Consider the following 15,884-nt stretch of genomic DNA (forward strand, 5'->3'; position numbering starts at 1 on the left):
TGGGCTGCTAATAAATATTGGTCGGTGTCAGTATTCCTCAACTTTGATGTTTCAAACGCAACCGGACGGAATTCTGTAGAAAGTGTTTTATCCGGGACAAGGAACAGACGCGAGCTCTCGAAGACCTCTTTGTTCCAAATGACCACGAGCGCGTATCAGTGCACAGTGATGACTGAAGAGGCTTTGTGACTACGGCACACTATAAGAGGTATACTGATGACATGGGACACCGTTTATTTGACAAGATTATAAATGGATTCGCTTGCGTGCCGGTATTCCTCTGTTAGCATTCCTCTGTTAGCGATGTTAGCATTTTTGCTGGACGGCGCAAAAAGTCTTCAGCGTCACTCATTGTATGTAGTAATCTAGATTCGTTGTTTGGAAATGTTGATGCATCCCTACTGCGAGATGCTGAACCTCCGAGGCCAGCTGCGCTCACCAAAGTCATTTCTGGCGTAATATTTGAATACGCTGTAAAATTTGGTGACAGCTGACATGCTGGAAAAATTTGCTTTCGCATTCAGAAAAGTTGAAACCAAACAGATACTGGAAGTTTTGTGTCACTACTGTTTTTTTTTTCACTCTTTTATCAGTAAAGTTGCGAAATTGTCACTAAAATAGGTAAAGATGCATAAAAGCTGAATGTGTTGAAATTCGGGCTCATTTCTTGTGCCATCAGCAGAGCGTATAAAAACAACGCAGTGCAGCAGACGTTAAACCAGTCGCCTGAACGCCTCAAAGGCTGGGTTGTTTTGACGAAAATTTGCGTAACCGCTGGTCGAATCAAACGTCAACTATATCGCCTGTCCGCCCCTCTTAATTTATTAGATGCATGTGATAATGAGTCTCTAACTGTTTTTTTTTCTGCGAATTTTTACTCTCCTGTGATATTAAGATGTTAAACAGCATCGGCACGCTTGCGATGTTGAATTTTTATTGCACGCACTGCCATTCCTTATATACTGCCCGTATTTTCGCGTCTAATCGGCAATGTCTTTGTAATTAGAATTTTAATATTTTTAATCTCATAACAAGATCGCAAGCATATCATTCGGAACGACAAATTTCCGCCTTCCCTCCCTGTCAGCTCGGTAAAACATTCCTCGTTTTGACCTCTCCTCTCCTGAAAAAAAAAATTCCCACTGCCAATCAGGGGACGACGAGCTTTCCATCCTCCGCAGTTTCTATACCGTCGTGTAGGGAGCTTTCGCAATGTTGGCATTTATGCAACAAACCACCTTTTTTTTCATCTGTTCGCGTAGCGTGTAACTATTAACGATCACATGTTTTACAGAGCATAAGCTTAACTGTGTATGAGGACATCATTTCCACCACATTCATTTCCACTGAGTGCTCGCCCTCTACGGAGGCCTGGAAAGGAGCTCAAACGAATGAGAAATGCGGGAAAATTCTGCTGTCCTCCTAATTCCCATATCCGCATCCCTATATCCCATATCCCATTCCAATATCCAATTCCTACCTGCTGTTTCCCAGTGGAGTCCTCCGAGCCCGCTCCTCAGGCTGTGGGTCGCTTAATAGCTCCTTCCCCTTTTATTTTATTTTCCCACGTTCGGGGGCAAAATCACAATCTCAGTCGGGCCTTCTCTTTTATATTATAATTGGATTAAGCCTGTATTGCGTAAGTGGTGCAGGCAGGGGCTATTATTTTTCATCCTTTTATTTCGCAACACTCTCCTTATAGTTCGCTATATCCAACTTTTTTGTGTTTCTAATCACGATTTTTTTCTGATGAATCGGTCCCTGAAGATGTGGTCAGATGAGTAAATAACCCCTTGAAGACTCGTTTGGAAAGCAAAGCGGGTTTATGTACGGAGACTTGCTTATGGGACTTATGGGACAATCATTTTTTAGAACCCGGATGTGCACTGCTAAATATAGAACGCAACATAATTCAAATTTTGCTTTGCAATGAAAAGCCAGACGGGATCATCACACACGTTGTTTTCACAGAGCACAAGCCAACACTTAAAAAAAATCGCATATGCTCCTGACATGATTCTCGTGCATTAGTGATTCATCATCTTCATCAGCCTGGCTACGCACACGTGAGACACTCGACGTATATCACCACATGCTGCGTTCTGTATAAAGAACTGTATTGTGTTCGTTTTTTTTTGTGTGTGTGTAGAATTTAGTCACCTAAATAGCAAGCCTAACCGGACAAGTTATTTACTTTCTTTTTATAGCTATAAGTATACTGGCGGCAATTATTGCTGTTTTACTTGCTGATCTATGCATACACACATTTTCCGAAACAGGAACGTGCATCCATAATGAAAATTTATGGATGGCTAATGATGGTTTATGGTTTATGGGGTTTAACGTCCCAAAGCGACTAAGGCTATGAGAGACGCCGTAGTGGAGGGCTCCGGAAATTTCGACCACCTGGGGTTCTTTAACGTGCACTGACATCGCACAGTACACGGGCCTCTAGAATTTCTCCTCCAAAGAAATTCTAGCCGCCGCGGCCGGGATCGAACCCGCGTCTTTCGGGTCAGCAGCCGAGCACCATAACCGCTGAGCCACCGCGGCGGCGGATGGCTAATGAATCTGTGAAAGAAATTTGATTTCGTTTGAGCAGAGGCGTATTGCTCGAGATTTAATGGCGCACTGTGTAATTCGCACAATAATTACAATAGACTGAGTGTATTTTTTCTAGGATGCACGAAAAGCGACGATGAAATTAAATTTTTTCGCTGTCATTACCTGCCTTCAACAAATTTTTGACTGCGGGATTACGTGTGAAAATTCTTGATAACATTTTGTTTTCGCGCGACTTGCTGGTTCACTGCACTCTTTAAAGTTTGGGCCGCGGCAAGGCGGCGCATGCACGTCTGGACGCCTCGCCGGTGCGTATCATGCATCGCTGCGCTAAACCTCTCTGACGATTTACACATATAGGAACAGGGAATAAGTTAATTTGTCTCGGTAGCAAAACTGCATGTTGCCGCCGGTTCATGGCTCCTAACAGTTTCCTGAGACATGAGCATCAAAGCAATCAACTTACTTTTCCGCCTTCTTTTTCCTTTTCGAGTGAATAACCTATACAAAGGTCGCCACTTCAGGGCTCGTTGTCGACAGGTGAACACTAAAGTGACGGTGCGCAACAGTATACGCACCAGGGACGTATATGCAGTTTGTTTTCTTGCTTTTTTTTTGCCGAATTGCTGAGGCGGTAGTGCTCCCAGCGCTTATCGTAGAGTGCCAGAGAAGATGACGTAAACTTTGGGAGGAGAGGAAGAAGGAAGAAATTCAAATGGGAGTAATGATTGGCGCAGCCGACAGGATCGATGTGGGTCTCCTTGAGTGCGCCCAGAACCCAGGTGGCATGCTCAGCTTGCCAAGTACAAGACGACAACGGATATGGCTTGGCCAAGAAAATAACTCATCAGCTACGGGCTTCGTTGCTGAGAGGTGGGGACAAGATCACACAAACTTCCCTTTTGGGAATCAGCCAAACTGCGCACTGAAGCACTGCGATTTTTAAGATCACTTCATGATGACACTTATCAAGACATCAGAAAACAATTCGATTAATGCCAGCTAGGACTTCTGCCTTCTTCGATTGCTACAAGAGCGAGAGTAGAACACTGCGAAAAACATCAACCATCGACTCATGGGAAGCACCACGATCCAAGTACAGCAAAGGCTCCTGCTATATGCTACATGCAATGACGAGCCGAGACATTTTCAAGGGAAAAGCATGAGCATAAAACTGGGCGTAAAGTTTTTTGAACACGGGTGCGATAGCAGGTTTTAGGCACGAACTCCAAGGGCGCACGTAGAACGTGCGTTTTTTCTTGATAGGACTCGGTATACACAGTGATGCGACGCTTGAATGAGCACATGTCTGACGAACGGTGCGACTGACTATAAAGCTTCAGAATAAACCAGCGCCCATCCAGAATCAGTCCCCTCAAAGTCTGGGCCACCCAGTCTTTTACGAGTAAAGGTCGGAAATTTCTTTAGAGTAATCAATTGAGAATAGGCACCTGCTGAAAGGGACTGGCCCTAACCTTCAACCCAGGGACCTCAAATCTACAAAATTATTGATGGCTTGATAAAGAACCTTTAGACTCATGTGCAAGTGAGGCATTCAGGGTATTTGAGGAGCTTTTTTGTTGTTTTCAAGGAATTTATTTATAAACTCGGTGCAGGTTTAGAAGGTAAAGAATCCATGCCGCACCAGAGTAGGCGAGAAGTGTTTCGATTAGTGGGTGGGCAGCTCCACAGCTAAGGGGCTGGGTGGAGAGGTGTCTGATGGGCGGTGCTTCTGGTGGGCAGATTTCGCAAAGTGTCTGTCAATTCGATTCCGCTGTTGATTTTTTCCTCCTCTGCTGGGTCTGTGTGGGTGGATCGAGGCCTTTTGGGAGTTTGCGGTTTGGGGTTGGCTGTGGGTGGTGCTTCTGGAGGGCAGAGTTGAACGGGTAGGTGGTGGATGCGCTTGTGCAGGGGAAGGTGAGAGGGGTTGGTTGGAAAGGTGGATCAACGGAGTTGGTAGGTGGGCATCCCCCCAGCTGGGGGCAGGCGACTGGTGGGTGAAAGCTTGGCTCATTGAGGCTTCACACTGAGGCCTCGCTATGCGTGCTATAGCACTAAAACAGAAAACTACAACCCCTAGCAATTGTATATAAGAGCGCGTGGCGCTGCAGCTGGCACTTTCGTCTCTTGCTTTCTTCCGCGGCAGCGTCATGATATTTAGGCTTCATTAAACAGAACTATATATTGTGGGAATCCTGGCTTCCCGCCGTTGCCTTTGCGCGGCTGTTGCCGGCTTCCCGCGTTGGTTCTCCTCTTTCCCTCTTTCCTCATTCCTCTTTCCCATTTTTTATGTCGTTGCAGTGCTCTCACGCTGGAGTGATGATTATCCTATATAGAGGCGCTCATTAAAATCTCAGCGGTATATTCAGTGAATCTTTCTGCAGCATAATGTCGCATCACTCTATCGAACCTCTATATAATTCTACTGAACCTGAGAGGTCGCTCTACTAAACCTCAGTTTCTGTCGGCATCCTGTAGGCACCCTGTCGGATGAGCTGCTGGAACACCATGAATGCCCAACAGCTGAACTCCACGTCCATTTCTGTAAATGATATAGCCATGCTGGAGCAGCGACAGCGAGGTCGAGCCGCATCCGAAGCTGCGCGCATCCAGAGACGATGCCCGCGCCTCCGCGGCGCGCGCGTGTCTCTAGCATGCAGCCTCGCCGGCGCCGTCTTCTATCTCGGGAACACAGGGGCGCCGCCATGTCTCGAGATATGCTTCGGTGGCGATTGTTTCATCTCCTCCGGCCGCGGCAGCGGTGCCCTTGTGGCGAGGCAGCCCGTAATTGATCGGCGTCGCTCGCTCGTGATTTCGCCGCTCGCCACGGGGGCTGCGTGTATTGGAAAGCGCACGCTTTGCTTTACGCCGCATCCCTTATCGCGCCGGAGAGCTGTCGCTGACGGGAAAATGAAGAGGTGCATACGCCGGCCCCTTTGCGGATGCGCGGGGTTTGCCGACTGTTGTGGTGAAAGCACGGCGCTGAGGGTCGCATGCAGTTCACGTGTGCGCACGCGCTGTAATTTGCTCCTTCGTTTCGCTTAATTCTGATCCGTTTCCAAAGTATACAAAGGCAAAGGGATATTTGGCTTGCGGAAAAGCGTGGCGTGCAAAGTAAATAGTTTTATAAAATAAAATGGTGCCGAAACAAAGTGTACGCATCTTGGTTTTTAAGAAACAGCAAGCGTATAGTAGCAAACTATATGTGTGAGTAGTGCCTTTCTGGTTTTGTAAATCGAGTCATCGACCATTCCGCGTGCTTTACATGCAGGAGCCATCAGTCTGTGGATGCAGGGCGTAAATTCTGGTCCTGCGCGTTTTATAAAAATTACTCACACCCGTAGGGTTGTCAACTTTGTCACCGATTTATCGAACCCGACTGCATTCATCAGCTGTTCGCAAGCAAATTTTTAGTCTATGTATGTGCAAACACATACTCATGAGTGAATGAGTGAAACTCAGTTTGTAGAACACTGTCCGTCACGTACTGAAGTATAGTGAGTGGGTTCGCATCCCACCGGCGGCTTCTAATTTCTAATCAGTTAAATTTCAGGTAAAACAGTAATTTAATTACTAAATTCCCATTGATCAGCAGCACCAATATAAAAGAACACATTACCTAATGCTTTTCTTGATGATTTTGGTGAGTGTCGGCTTCCTTCAAATGAGCCCCTCATATCCTAGTATGCTAATATACAGTGAATGGGGAGATGCAAAACAATTCAGATTGCTATCCTTTAAATTAACATCTCATGGAACGCACATCAATTCGTCGCCTTGTTTTCGACTCATGCAGCTCGCAGACTAAAACAACTGGACATGAAGTAAATTGTCACAGTTAGAAGCCTGACTGATAAACCAAACCGCGGGTGAGGCTCCAAACCGATATGCTTTCGAAAGTAAAAAAAAAAAAAAAAGAAGCTCATGAGCGCAGTATAGCATTGCAAACGAAAGGTGAATAACATCTTATGATCGCTAAGTGGCAAAACCCAGGGCGACCATTACGGCTCCGCTGTGCACCGCGGAGACCAAGGCATGCTAAATATAGAGAGGCCCTAATGCGCCATCGGCCACGCCGCTCCCATACACCTCGGAGCCAAAGTAACACACCTTGGGTATATGGGAGCTTTTGGGCAATTACTCCCTACGCCGCAGCGATCACCGCGGCCCCTATATATAGAGCAAACATGGAATCAATACGGCGGAAATGTAGCGCACCGCCTTCACTTAGCTCGCACAGCCATGCGCACGTATACACACGCCGTCCATATAATCCTCCGCTCTCTCTCTTGCTTCTTCTGCCGGGAGCTTGTTGCTTTCTTGCAATTTTTTCCTTTTCCTTTTGCCGGTGTAATGGCGGGTGAATCGTTGCGCAAATCAAGCGTGAACTTATATACCACAGTCAAGGTGATCGCGCTTGAACGCGCTCTCGTGCCTTGATGATCCCAGCATGGCTGCATGACGGAGTCGCTCCATATATACAGGAGAGGGTAGGGAAGGGGGAAGTATCATTTGAGCTAGACGGAAATCAGAGACCCTTAGTAAAATGATGTGCTCTATGTCAGAACGACAATCTGTTCTCGCGTAATAATACTCTTTCTCTGTTTTGCGGAACCATAGTACATGCTGCTCTGTGTATCGGCCGGGTTTGTGCTGAACAATTTGAGTGGCGAAATAAGCGGAAGAGTTCTGAACAACCACTATACAAGGTCATTTATCTTTCGCAAGGCGCAGCTTACATCTTCAGTGATTTACACTTGTCGCAGAAACGAAAATAAAACTAAACAGGTATTTTATCTTTATTGGCACAATGTTATCTCTAAGATTAATTAAGCAATAACTCTAACAAAGCATTATAACATAAAATTTGTCTAAGATTAATTAAGCAATAACTCTAACAAAACATTATAACATAAAAGTTCAGTGATCATCACTGCATGCAGTGCTCTTGTAGCAGGACAATAAAACAGCGGTTTTCAGTCATCTTTGGAAATATTTCTTTATCGAATTGTTCCGCCTGTACGTTAGAATGCCCCCTTTCATATATTGGTCCGGTAAGTTGGTAGAAAGCGGCAGTTCGTCTCACTTGCTGTCAGAGGATTTGCAGATTCAATTTGGTTTCTTTATAGGCGCTGCCATGCATTCCAAGCCAGTATCTTTTGCACGTAAATGAACGGGCCGCTCTCCTTTTGGTTGCGCGTTCATGGCGTATCAAGAAGTCGAGACGTGCTCGTTATGTTAAGACGGCAGTGTGCATTTTCTCTTAGTTGTGCGTATCCACTCTTCCGAGTACCTGCGCGTTTCTATACTAAGTTCCAAGCGTCAATAGAAACTATATGCATCCTCATTAAGATCATAGAAACATTAAATGCCGTTTGTGCGCGGCCATGTCCATATTATACATGCCTCGCTCGTGCGCTAGCTGAGTGTACATGTGCCCTCCTCCCCCTTTCTTCTTCCTCCTCCTCTCTCTCTATTCCTCCTTGTCTACCCTCGTACCCAGATGTGTGCCAGCTGCGGTCGGGGTTCGCCATTGCACCGCCAGAACCAGGTGAGAAAAAAAAGAGGCCCTTTCCCCATCGGCTTCCTCCTCGCACAAGGAGCAGCGCAAGGAATACAAGGCAGAAGGAAGGCCACCGTGGGGTGTAGAAAAAGAGAGAGAGAGACGGGACTGACTTAGCGAGCTTGGAAGGCAGCTTTGTGAGGTGATGCCACTTTTCAGTAATTCCGTGCACTGTCTTGGCTGGAGTTCCTGTTCGTCCGGTCACACGATGAACTGCACATTCAACATACCAACACGTAGATGTATATAAACCGTATTATAAACTTATATAAACAAGTTTCTGTTGATTCTACATTGCTAGCTAAACGATTGCGAAACAGGTGACTGTTAGGCGCGCATATACCTCCGCGCTTCCTCAGTTCTCGCTCTGCTGCACGAAACTATAGCGGAACGGAGTTTGGGAAAGCGAGATTCTTTTTTTCTTTTCGCTGCCCGTTTCTCTCTCTCTCCCTACCTTGTGTATAACCATGGCTGCGTAGCGAGGGATTAATCTTCCGCTGGTGTGTTGCGTGTGCGCTCCTTACCGGTCGGTTTTGGCGTGTGTGGCGTGGATCGCCGGCGCTTCGAGCTCCGCCTCCCTTATCTGCGTCGTAATTTATGTGCGCCACAAGGAACCACGGTGGCCGCCGCGACTCTATTCACCGCCACCGCAGCGAAACCCTATACAAAACAAAAAAAAAAAACGAAGAGAACAATAGAAGGAAACGCGCTGAAGCACGTAGGTGAGGAGGTGGCGCAAAAAAGAAGATATAAACAAAAATTGTAGGCGCTGTGTACGGTTGGTGGAGCAAGCGCGAAGTATATACGGCGCCCGCCCATTGCGCTTCCAGACTGAAGGCGCGAATCGGCGTATTACTAGAGGGCGCTACAAAGTGAGTTAAGGAAACACGCCCTCGGAAATTGTGCGCAACTTGTAACAGAGCCAACAGGGGTAACAAAATGTGATGACTTCTTTTCTTGTTCCTCTCACCTGGTGTACGTTTCAATGCAGCTGTTGCCCGATACTGTAAGCTGTTTTTTAGCGCCCACTTTTCTAAACGGCGCATTCAGCCAATTGGCACAGCATGGCATTCTTTCTGCAAAGGCAATTTTGGAAAAGGAAGGGGGGCTTGACGGTATGATTTTAACGTCTGAAAAGTGCACACTGGATATGAAGGACACCGCATAGAGAGGGGTTTGAAGATTTGGTTTTTGAGGAAATAAAATGGCGCAGTAATTGTATCACATCTCCGTAGACACCCGAACCGCGCCGTAAGGGAAAGGAGGAAGGTGGGAGTGAAATAATAAAGAGAGAAAGAGATGCCGTGGTGGGAATCCTTAACGTGCACTGATTTGGCTCAGCACACGGGCGCCTTTGCATTTCGCCTCCATCGAAACGTGGCCGCCGCGGCCGTGTTCGAACCCGAGAACTCCGGCTCAGTAGCCGAGCGCCCTAACTACCTAGCCACAGCGGCGGGTATAGAGAGGGGTTCTGAAATAATTTCCGCCACTTAAGGTTATATAACGTGCACTGACATCCCACAGCCCACCGATGTTCTTTCATTTAGCCTCCATCGATAGCCGTTTTTCGACAATGGTCTACAGTTAAGCATTGGCATAATGGAGGAACCGACCTATTTACTGCACATTTGAAGTTTGAGATCAGTAAAGCTTCTTCCTGTAAATTTCGGCAACAGCACAGTCAGACGTGAAGCGGTTGCTTATTATATCGCTCTGTCTGTTCATTCGTACATTTCGAAACAGCCAACATCATGAGACCGCTCTATCGTGGGTAATGTTTCTTCAATGCCTAGTGTATCAAGCATTTGTTAAGCTTGTCAGTAATGCCTGAATCACGGCGAAGTAGAACAAGTTGCGTTGGGACAAGTTATGCATAGATAGAGTCAAAGGTAGAAGCTTTCAATGCGCCGAGACTGGCGAAGTTTGAAGCGCCATGGTCATATTAGTTCAGGAGCAGTTTTCCATAATCCACCTACTTTATATTTTCCTTTCATTACTTCTCATTGAAGCAATCTAGACTACTCTGTCATCACTTTAGCTGTTGGGAAATCGCTTTATATAAAACTGGTATTGAGAGGTGCGCAATGGTAAAACTTTGCTGCGATCGATATTTTTCCGGGCTTCGCATATACATGTACCTCTGCTGGCCTCTGACTGACACTGGCAAGAATGCCACACGCGTCACCTCACTATACACGCCGAGAGACCGACATTGTGCACACATCCTGAGGAGTTTTACAGCTAAACTGGTGTTTCGCTCACCCGCCGGGAACCGGCATGCACACCGATATACGCGTGTCTGAAGCGAGAAGTATATTTCATTAAGGACGAAATTTAAAAAAATAATTTCGCTGTGGATTTGAAATCGACGATATGCCACTGAATAGAAAACGGGCAGCTGGCAGCATCGAACACTCGCGCCATTTTTCCTTTCCTTCTGATCTGTGTACGTTTTTTTTTTCTGCGCATTCCCTTCTCACTCCCTCTCCCCTTAGTATTCTGACGGCTATGTTCTGCCAAATCCTCTTCCATACGTCGTACGCCAACAGAAGCCTTCGCTCTCAGTTAAGAACCACGCGGTATACGCCCAAAAGCACGGGTCCCCACAAGGTCGCGGTCATCGACTCTCGAGCCATCGGAGTCAAACCCTTACAACCCTACGTATTTGCGGAAACACGGGCAAACACCACTCCAAGCGACACCAGCGCCGCTCGCGGATTGCGCTGTCTTCACAACCACTTCAGCCCTCTCGACGCGGGCCGTGCAAGCACAGAGCCTGGCTACATATCTGCGGTGCTATTTCAGGAGATGAAGCCATGAAGGTTAGGGAGGGGGAGGGGGGGTGGGAAGAATAAGTACAGAAGAAAGAAAAGCTCTCGAGCGTCAATCACCGCGCTAAACGGCTTGTTTCTCCAAGAAGACGCATCTGCATGACCGCCACACTATGTGCACGCAGACCATGCAGACGCAGCAATGGGAGCGGCGGCGAGCAGCTGTCTCGTCCACAACTGTTGTCCGCGTATCACCTATAGCTTCGCCGAGGCTCGGGACGTAGCGAACACCGAGGCACACACAGGGACCGCTTGGTGGCCGCGCTGGGGGAGAATAAAAAGCTATTGGGGAGGGCGATGGGGGAGACCTTTCCCGCAGCCATTGTATCTCAATCTCGCCGCTTCGCTGTCCTCCCCGAAAAAGGCACTGTCTGCGCGCTCACGTGCGCTGCACGAACATATCACGGTGGCGCTCGCGGACAGCACGCGTTTGTGCCCGTATGATCGCGGTCATAGCCTTGCATCGTAAGCGGCAGCGCCCGCAGAACTGCACCAAGTTGTGTGCGTGCGTGCGCCAAATGATGGCGGAGGGGGCGGTCCTGAGTGAGCGCTTTATAAAGGAGAGGCGGCGGCCCTCCTCCGTCGCTTGCGGTTCCCCCCCTGCTGTTCGCGTTAAAGCTGCCCCCGCGTGTCATTGTTCGGCCCGGCACAATACGTGAGGTCCGCGGTTCCGAATCGCGCGCCGCGACCGCGCGATGCCTGCAGCAGCGACCGTGGTCGCCATGTATACCGCGTTGATTCGCTCGTTGCATTTGCTGTTCCTGCTTCTTTGACTCTGTTTCTGCTAAACCGTCTATTCCGGGATCTCTTTCCGCGTTGACCAGAATCGGACGACGAGATTCTGGAAAGGTGGCGAGTAGCATTTTTTACTGAGATAGCGCATGTGAGAAGCAACACAACCGAACGCTTCGCGTGGAATTAATTTCGCTTTTGGTTCGTTCTTTATGAAACGTGCATGTCGTTTCTTTAGCTCAGCTTATCATCGTATTCCACTTGCAGCAAGCCGTCTATGATTACTCGTTGCTTTTGTACCTGTTATTAGCTAATCTTCGGCGCAGGGACCCCACGCAATATAAAGCGACTTCCACCGTTTCATGAAGTCTTGAGGCGAAGTGTATGTAAGCATATACATATATCACACTGAAGGCGACAACGTGGTTTGGTCGGACGTCGGGTCTTGCTGTGCTGTAAGGTAAATGCTAATCAAGAGAGCACTGTGGTGGGCGAGTTAGTCGTATACGTCATTAAGAAAGGAACAGCACAAAACAAACATGGCCGAAAAAGAAACAGGGCAATTCTGCGCCTGTCCTGTTCTCATTTCGTCCATGTTTGTTTCCGCCTGCAGTTCCTTTTTTTCCTAGGCGAGTCAACAGCTGCACGCTTATCCGCACCCTTGAAATTTATTTCCAGAAGTCCGCCACCGTCAGTGCACTCACTCGCTGCTCGAGCTTATAGTTTAAGCAGCCTGATTATTTTTATGGCAACCGTCTGAATCATCAGCCCCTAATCGATGAAAAGACTAAGGACCAGCATGCAGTTTTGAACCTTCCAACAACCCTATGCTGGTCGCAACTGAGTCGTTCGACTTCTCTGTTTACGCGAGTGGCCTGTCGCACGTGCCATACACTGGGCGTTGCATATACGCGCCAACTGATCTACATCTTCCCTATTGAGACGCCTTACGTTGTAAGAATTCGCGGCTTCTTCACTCTTCGCTCCGTTGCCGCTTAACAAAGCCTACATGTGATGTTGTTTCCAGCTGTATAGTTTCGTGGTCAGCTCCCACCCCCACCTTCCCCTCATCATGTTCATGATAGTTCGCGTTATTTGGTCGTATATGCTGCCGTGTCCCCATTCCTGTCAATCTACTCAAGTTTCTTTGTAAAGTTTGTGTACAGTATACCTGTCGATTACCAACGCGATGCGATGTCGAATACAAGTAACTGGCTGAAATGCAAAGACGCATGTTTTTTTTTTCCTGCGGGGCTAGACTTCGGCGTTGCGCATGCAAGCACACGTGAATCATGCATCAAAGTTCAAGCTACGCTCTGGCTTCGCGAAAAATCGCTTCGATCGGGGCCACTTTTTTTCACCCATCGCGGAGAGAGCGGGTTCCCGACCCACGAGTCCCCATGGCTCCCCATGAACCAAGGGCCCAAGGCCATGCAGGGGTTTCCACAAACATCCACGGGCCATGGATTCATAATAGTTCCTTCGGTGTTTGTCGCCCATGGGTGTTTGTCGGGCCCTCGAAGTCCACGTTTTCCCCATGCCTCGACTGCGGCGACGCTTTGGAGCGCACAGGCGAACTAGACCGCACCTGCGGAAACTCCCAGTCCTGTACAGGGATAGAGGGGCAAGGCAGGCACAGTCGCATAGGCATGGCATAGTATAGCTGTCGGGCTGAGGGTAAAAAGGGGCCGGGGAATCGGAGCAGGAGTGGGAGGGATAGATGGAGGGGAGGTCGCACAAAAGCGCGCGAGCGGCGCACATTTTTCGTCTCCCGCCACCGTCATGGTCGGGCCCCCAATTACGGTGGGCTGCGGGCGCAGTTACAAAAATGCAAAAATCTTACAAAGCAGCACAAGCGACCGCGTGCAGGACGAGGAGGCGACCGCGGCGGCGACGGCGACAAACACGGCGCTGGGCCCGTGTACTCCGTTCGAGAGGGCTTAGCAGATTAAGGTCCTCCAGCGAAGAACTGCCTTTGCGCTACGCCGCGGGAGGTCGCCGCCGGCGGCGGTGCGGCATGATCGCTGGAGAGACGCGGCTTGGGATAGATGAGGGCTTTGGGATACGCGGGTGCGTTTGTGGGTCTGTGTGTGTCCTCCAGCGCGGTGCTGTTGTGTGCCGCTTTGCACTGAGGCCCAGCGGGTGGGCGCATACTTGGTCGACAGAGGGGACACGGCGACGCCAGTTAGTTAAGATGTGTAAGTGCTACTCGGACGCGGCAGGAGGTCGTGTAGTTTGGCTTGGGGTTCGCTGGCGCCGACTAGTTTGCCGACGAGGAGGGAAGAGGCTTTCTAGGGTGTACACAGGAAAGTATACGAGTTTTGAACTCGCGTCCGCGTGAAAGTGGTCTTATGTTCTCGGGGAATGCCAGTCAAAGAGTAACAACACATTGGACAAACGACGAGTCGCTTTTCTTTTCTTGATATGGTTGGTCTGCCGGAGAGGGGCTTCTTCACAAGGACCCTGTGGGCCCTTTCGTGTCTTGCCGCTGATTTGTATCAAGAAATTCGCTATGTGGAACGGCAGCTATCCGAGCGCATATATAACGGACAGTACGACATGATATGGGCTGCGTGGGCTGCGATGGACGTCTTAGGGTAGAGATCCGGATTAATTTCGACCACCTGGGGTTCTCCGCCGCATTTTCCGCCCTTTTCACAAGGATATGTCTAACTCATTTTCAAAAAAAAATAAATAGTCTTTGATCTACAACGTCTAGAAAATGTTTTAGCAGGTAAATCAGTGTGATCATTTATTATGCGTGATCTTTTTAAATTACCTGCGCTCTTTAACGAGCATGCAATGCGGACAGCCGTGACTTATATTTTCTCGGATAACTCATCTACATTTTAAATGGGCGTGGCCACGGGGCGAGCAACTTGAGCAGGGGAAAGCGCATGCAGTTTGACTGCTCCTCTCACTGACCTCGGGGCTTTTCTGGGATCATAAACGCGAGCAAGAAGGCAATGTTTTACCCGCAACTGACACGGACGATAAATTACTCGAAATCTACAGGGCGAACCTGCGTGGCGCTCCACCCATTCACCGCCGGAGGAAGAGTGAAGTGAGCGAATTTATACGATTTTTGAGTCGCACCCAAGGCTGGAGAAATTTTTCGTCGTGTTCAACAGCCCTCATCTGGTTGGTTTATGGTTTATGGGGTTTAACGTCCCAAAGCGACTAAGGCTATGAGAGACGCCGTAGTGGAGGGCTCCGGAAATTTCGACCACCTGGGGTTCTTTAACGTGCACTGACATCGCACAGTACAAAGGCCTCATCTGTGTCAGCAGAGTGGCTAAGAACACCCTCTCTTCAAATCGGGCCACAACTGTCGACTTGGAAATCTCGTGCTGTGCGAAAAGTTTACAATTCTGGAAGGCTTGTACAAGCTGCGACCAGCGAACTTGTTTTTATTCGTGAAAACTAAAGAGCAATAAACTAAGTGCACTACTTTCATAATTTAATGCAACGTCATTACTCTTTGTGAGCAATACAGTCGAACCTCGTCATAACAGAACGGTTTATAATGAATTCCAGAAAAGGGTTGTAGTGCCGAAACAGACAACACACAGAAAGCTAGACGGGACAGGCGCCTGTCCCGTCTAGCTTTCTGTGTGTTGTCTGTTTCGGCGCTACAACCCTTTTCTGGAAACGTGCACCAACTAGGCCCCCAACAAGTAGTGCTCAGTTATAATGAATTATTGATTATAACGAAGGAATGACTATTCTTCTTGGAAGCTCGGTCAACACGGGATATAACGAAGCTGTGGCTATAACGAAGTAATCGCCAGGCCCCTTCGACTTCGTTATAACGAGATTCAACTGTAATTGACAATGTAATTTAGCTATACTTACTGTATTTGAAGAATTAATATCGTGATTTAATTACTTTTCAGGAGTAATTTTCTCATGTTTGCTTTGCTTCTCTGATTTCGAAGATCTGTCATCTAGTATAGGATAAGATATTAAAACTACATTTTCATTTACAGTGCATCGTAAGGATTGAAAAAAAAAAACCGTATTCATGGCAATAATTAATTAATATTTACACTGCAAAGTCGAGTGAGCGACCATGAGTCGGCGGCTTTGGATTAATTTCGACCACCTGGAGTTTTTTAACCAGCAGAAGTGTCTCACTACATGGCCGGGTCTTCATTTCAGCGCGGTAAGCATGCAAAAAAAAAAAAAACTGCCTA

The 15,884-nt window shown here is 48.0% G+C and overlaps 1 protein-coding gene across 2 annotated transcripts in view; it reads left to right on the plus strand.

The window, feature by feature from the left end:
• Positions 1-15,884, plus strand: part of LOC149371155 (paired box protein Pax-6-like) — a 73,214-nt gene that overhangs the window by 21,539 nt on the left and 35,791 nt on the right. Inside the window, exon 2 of one of the 2 annotated variants that reach the window (XM_089564678.1) lies at positions 8,066-8,113. The exons of the other annotated variant lie outside the window; for it this stretch is intronic. Within the exon in view, the coding sequence (XP_089420804.1) occupies positions 8,066-8,113 (48 nt within the window). The remainder of the gene's footprint in view (positions 1-8,065; positions 8,114-15,884) is intronic. 2 annotated transcript variants of the gene reach the window in all.

Source organism: Amblyomma mixtum, chromosome 1 (genome assembly GCF_055824585.1).
Source record: "Amblyomma mixtum isolate Tamu chromosome 1, ASM5582458v1, whole genome shotgun sequence".
Taxonomy (NCBI): domain Eukaryota; kingdom Metazoa; phylum Arthropoda; class Arachnida; order Ixodida; family Ixodidae; genus Amblyomma; species Amblyomma mixtum.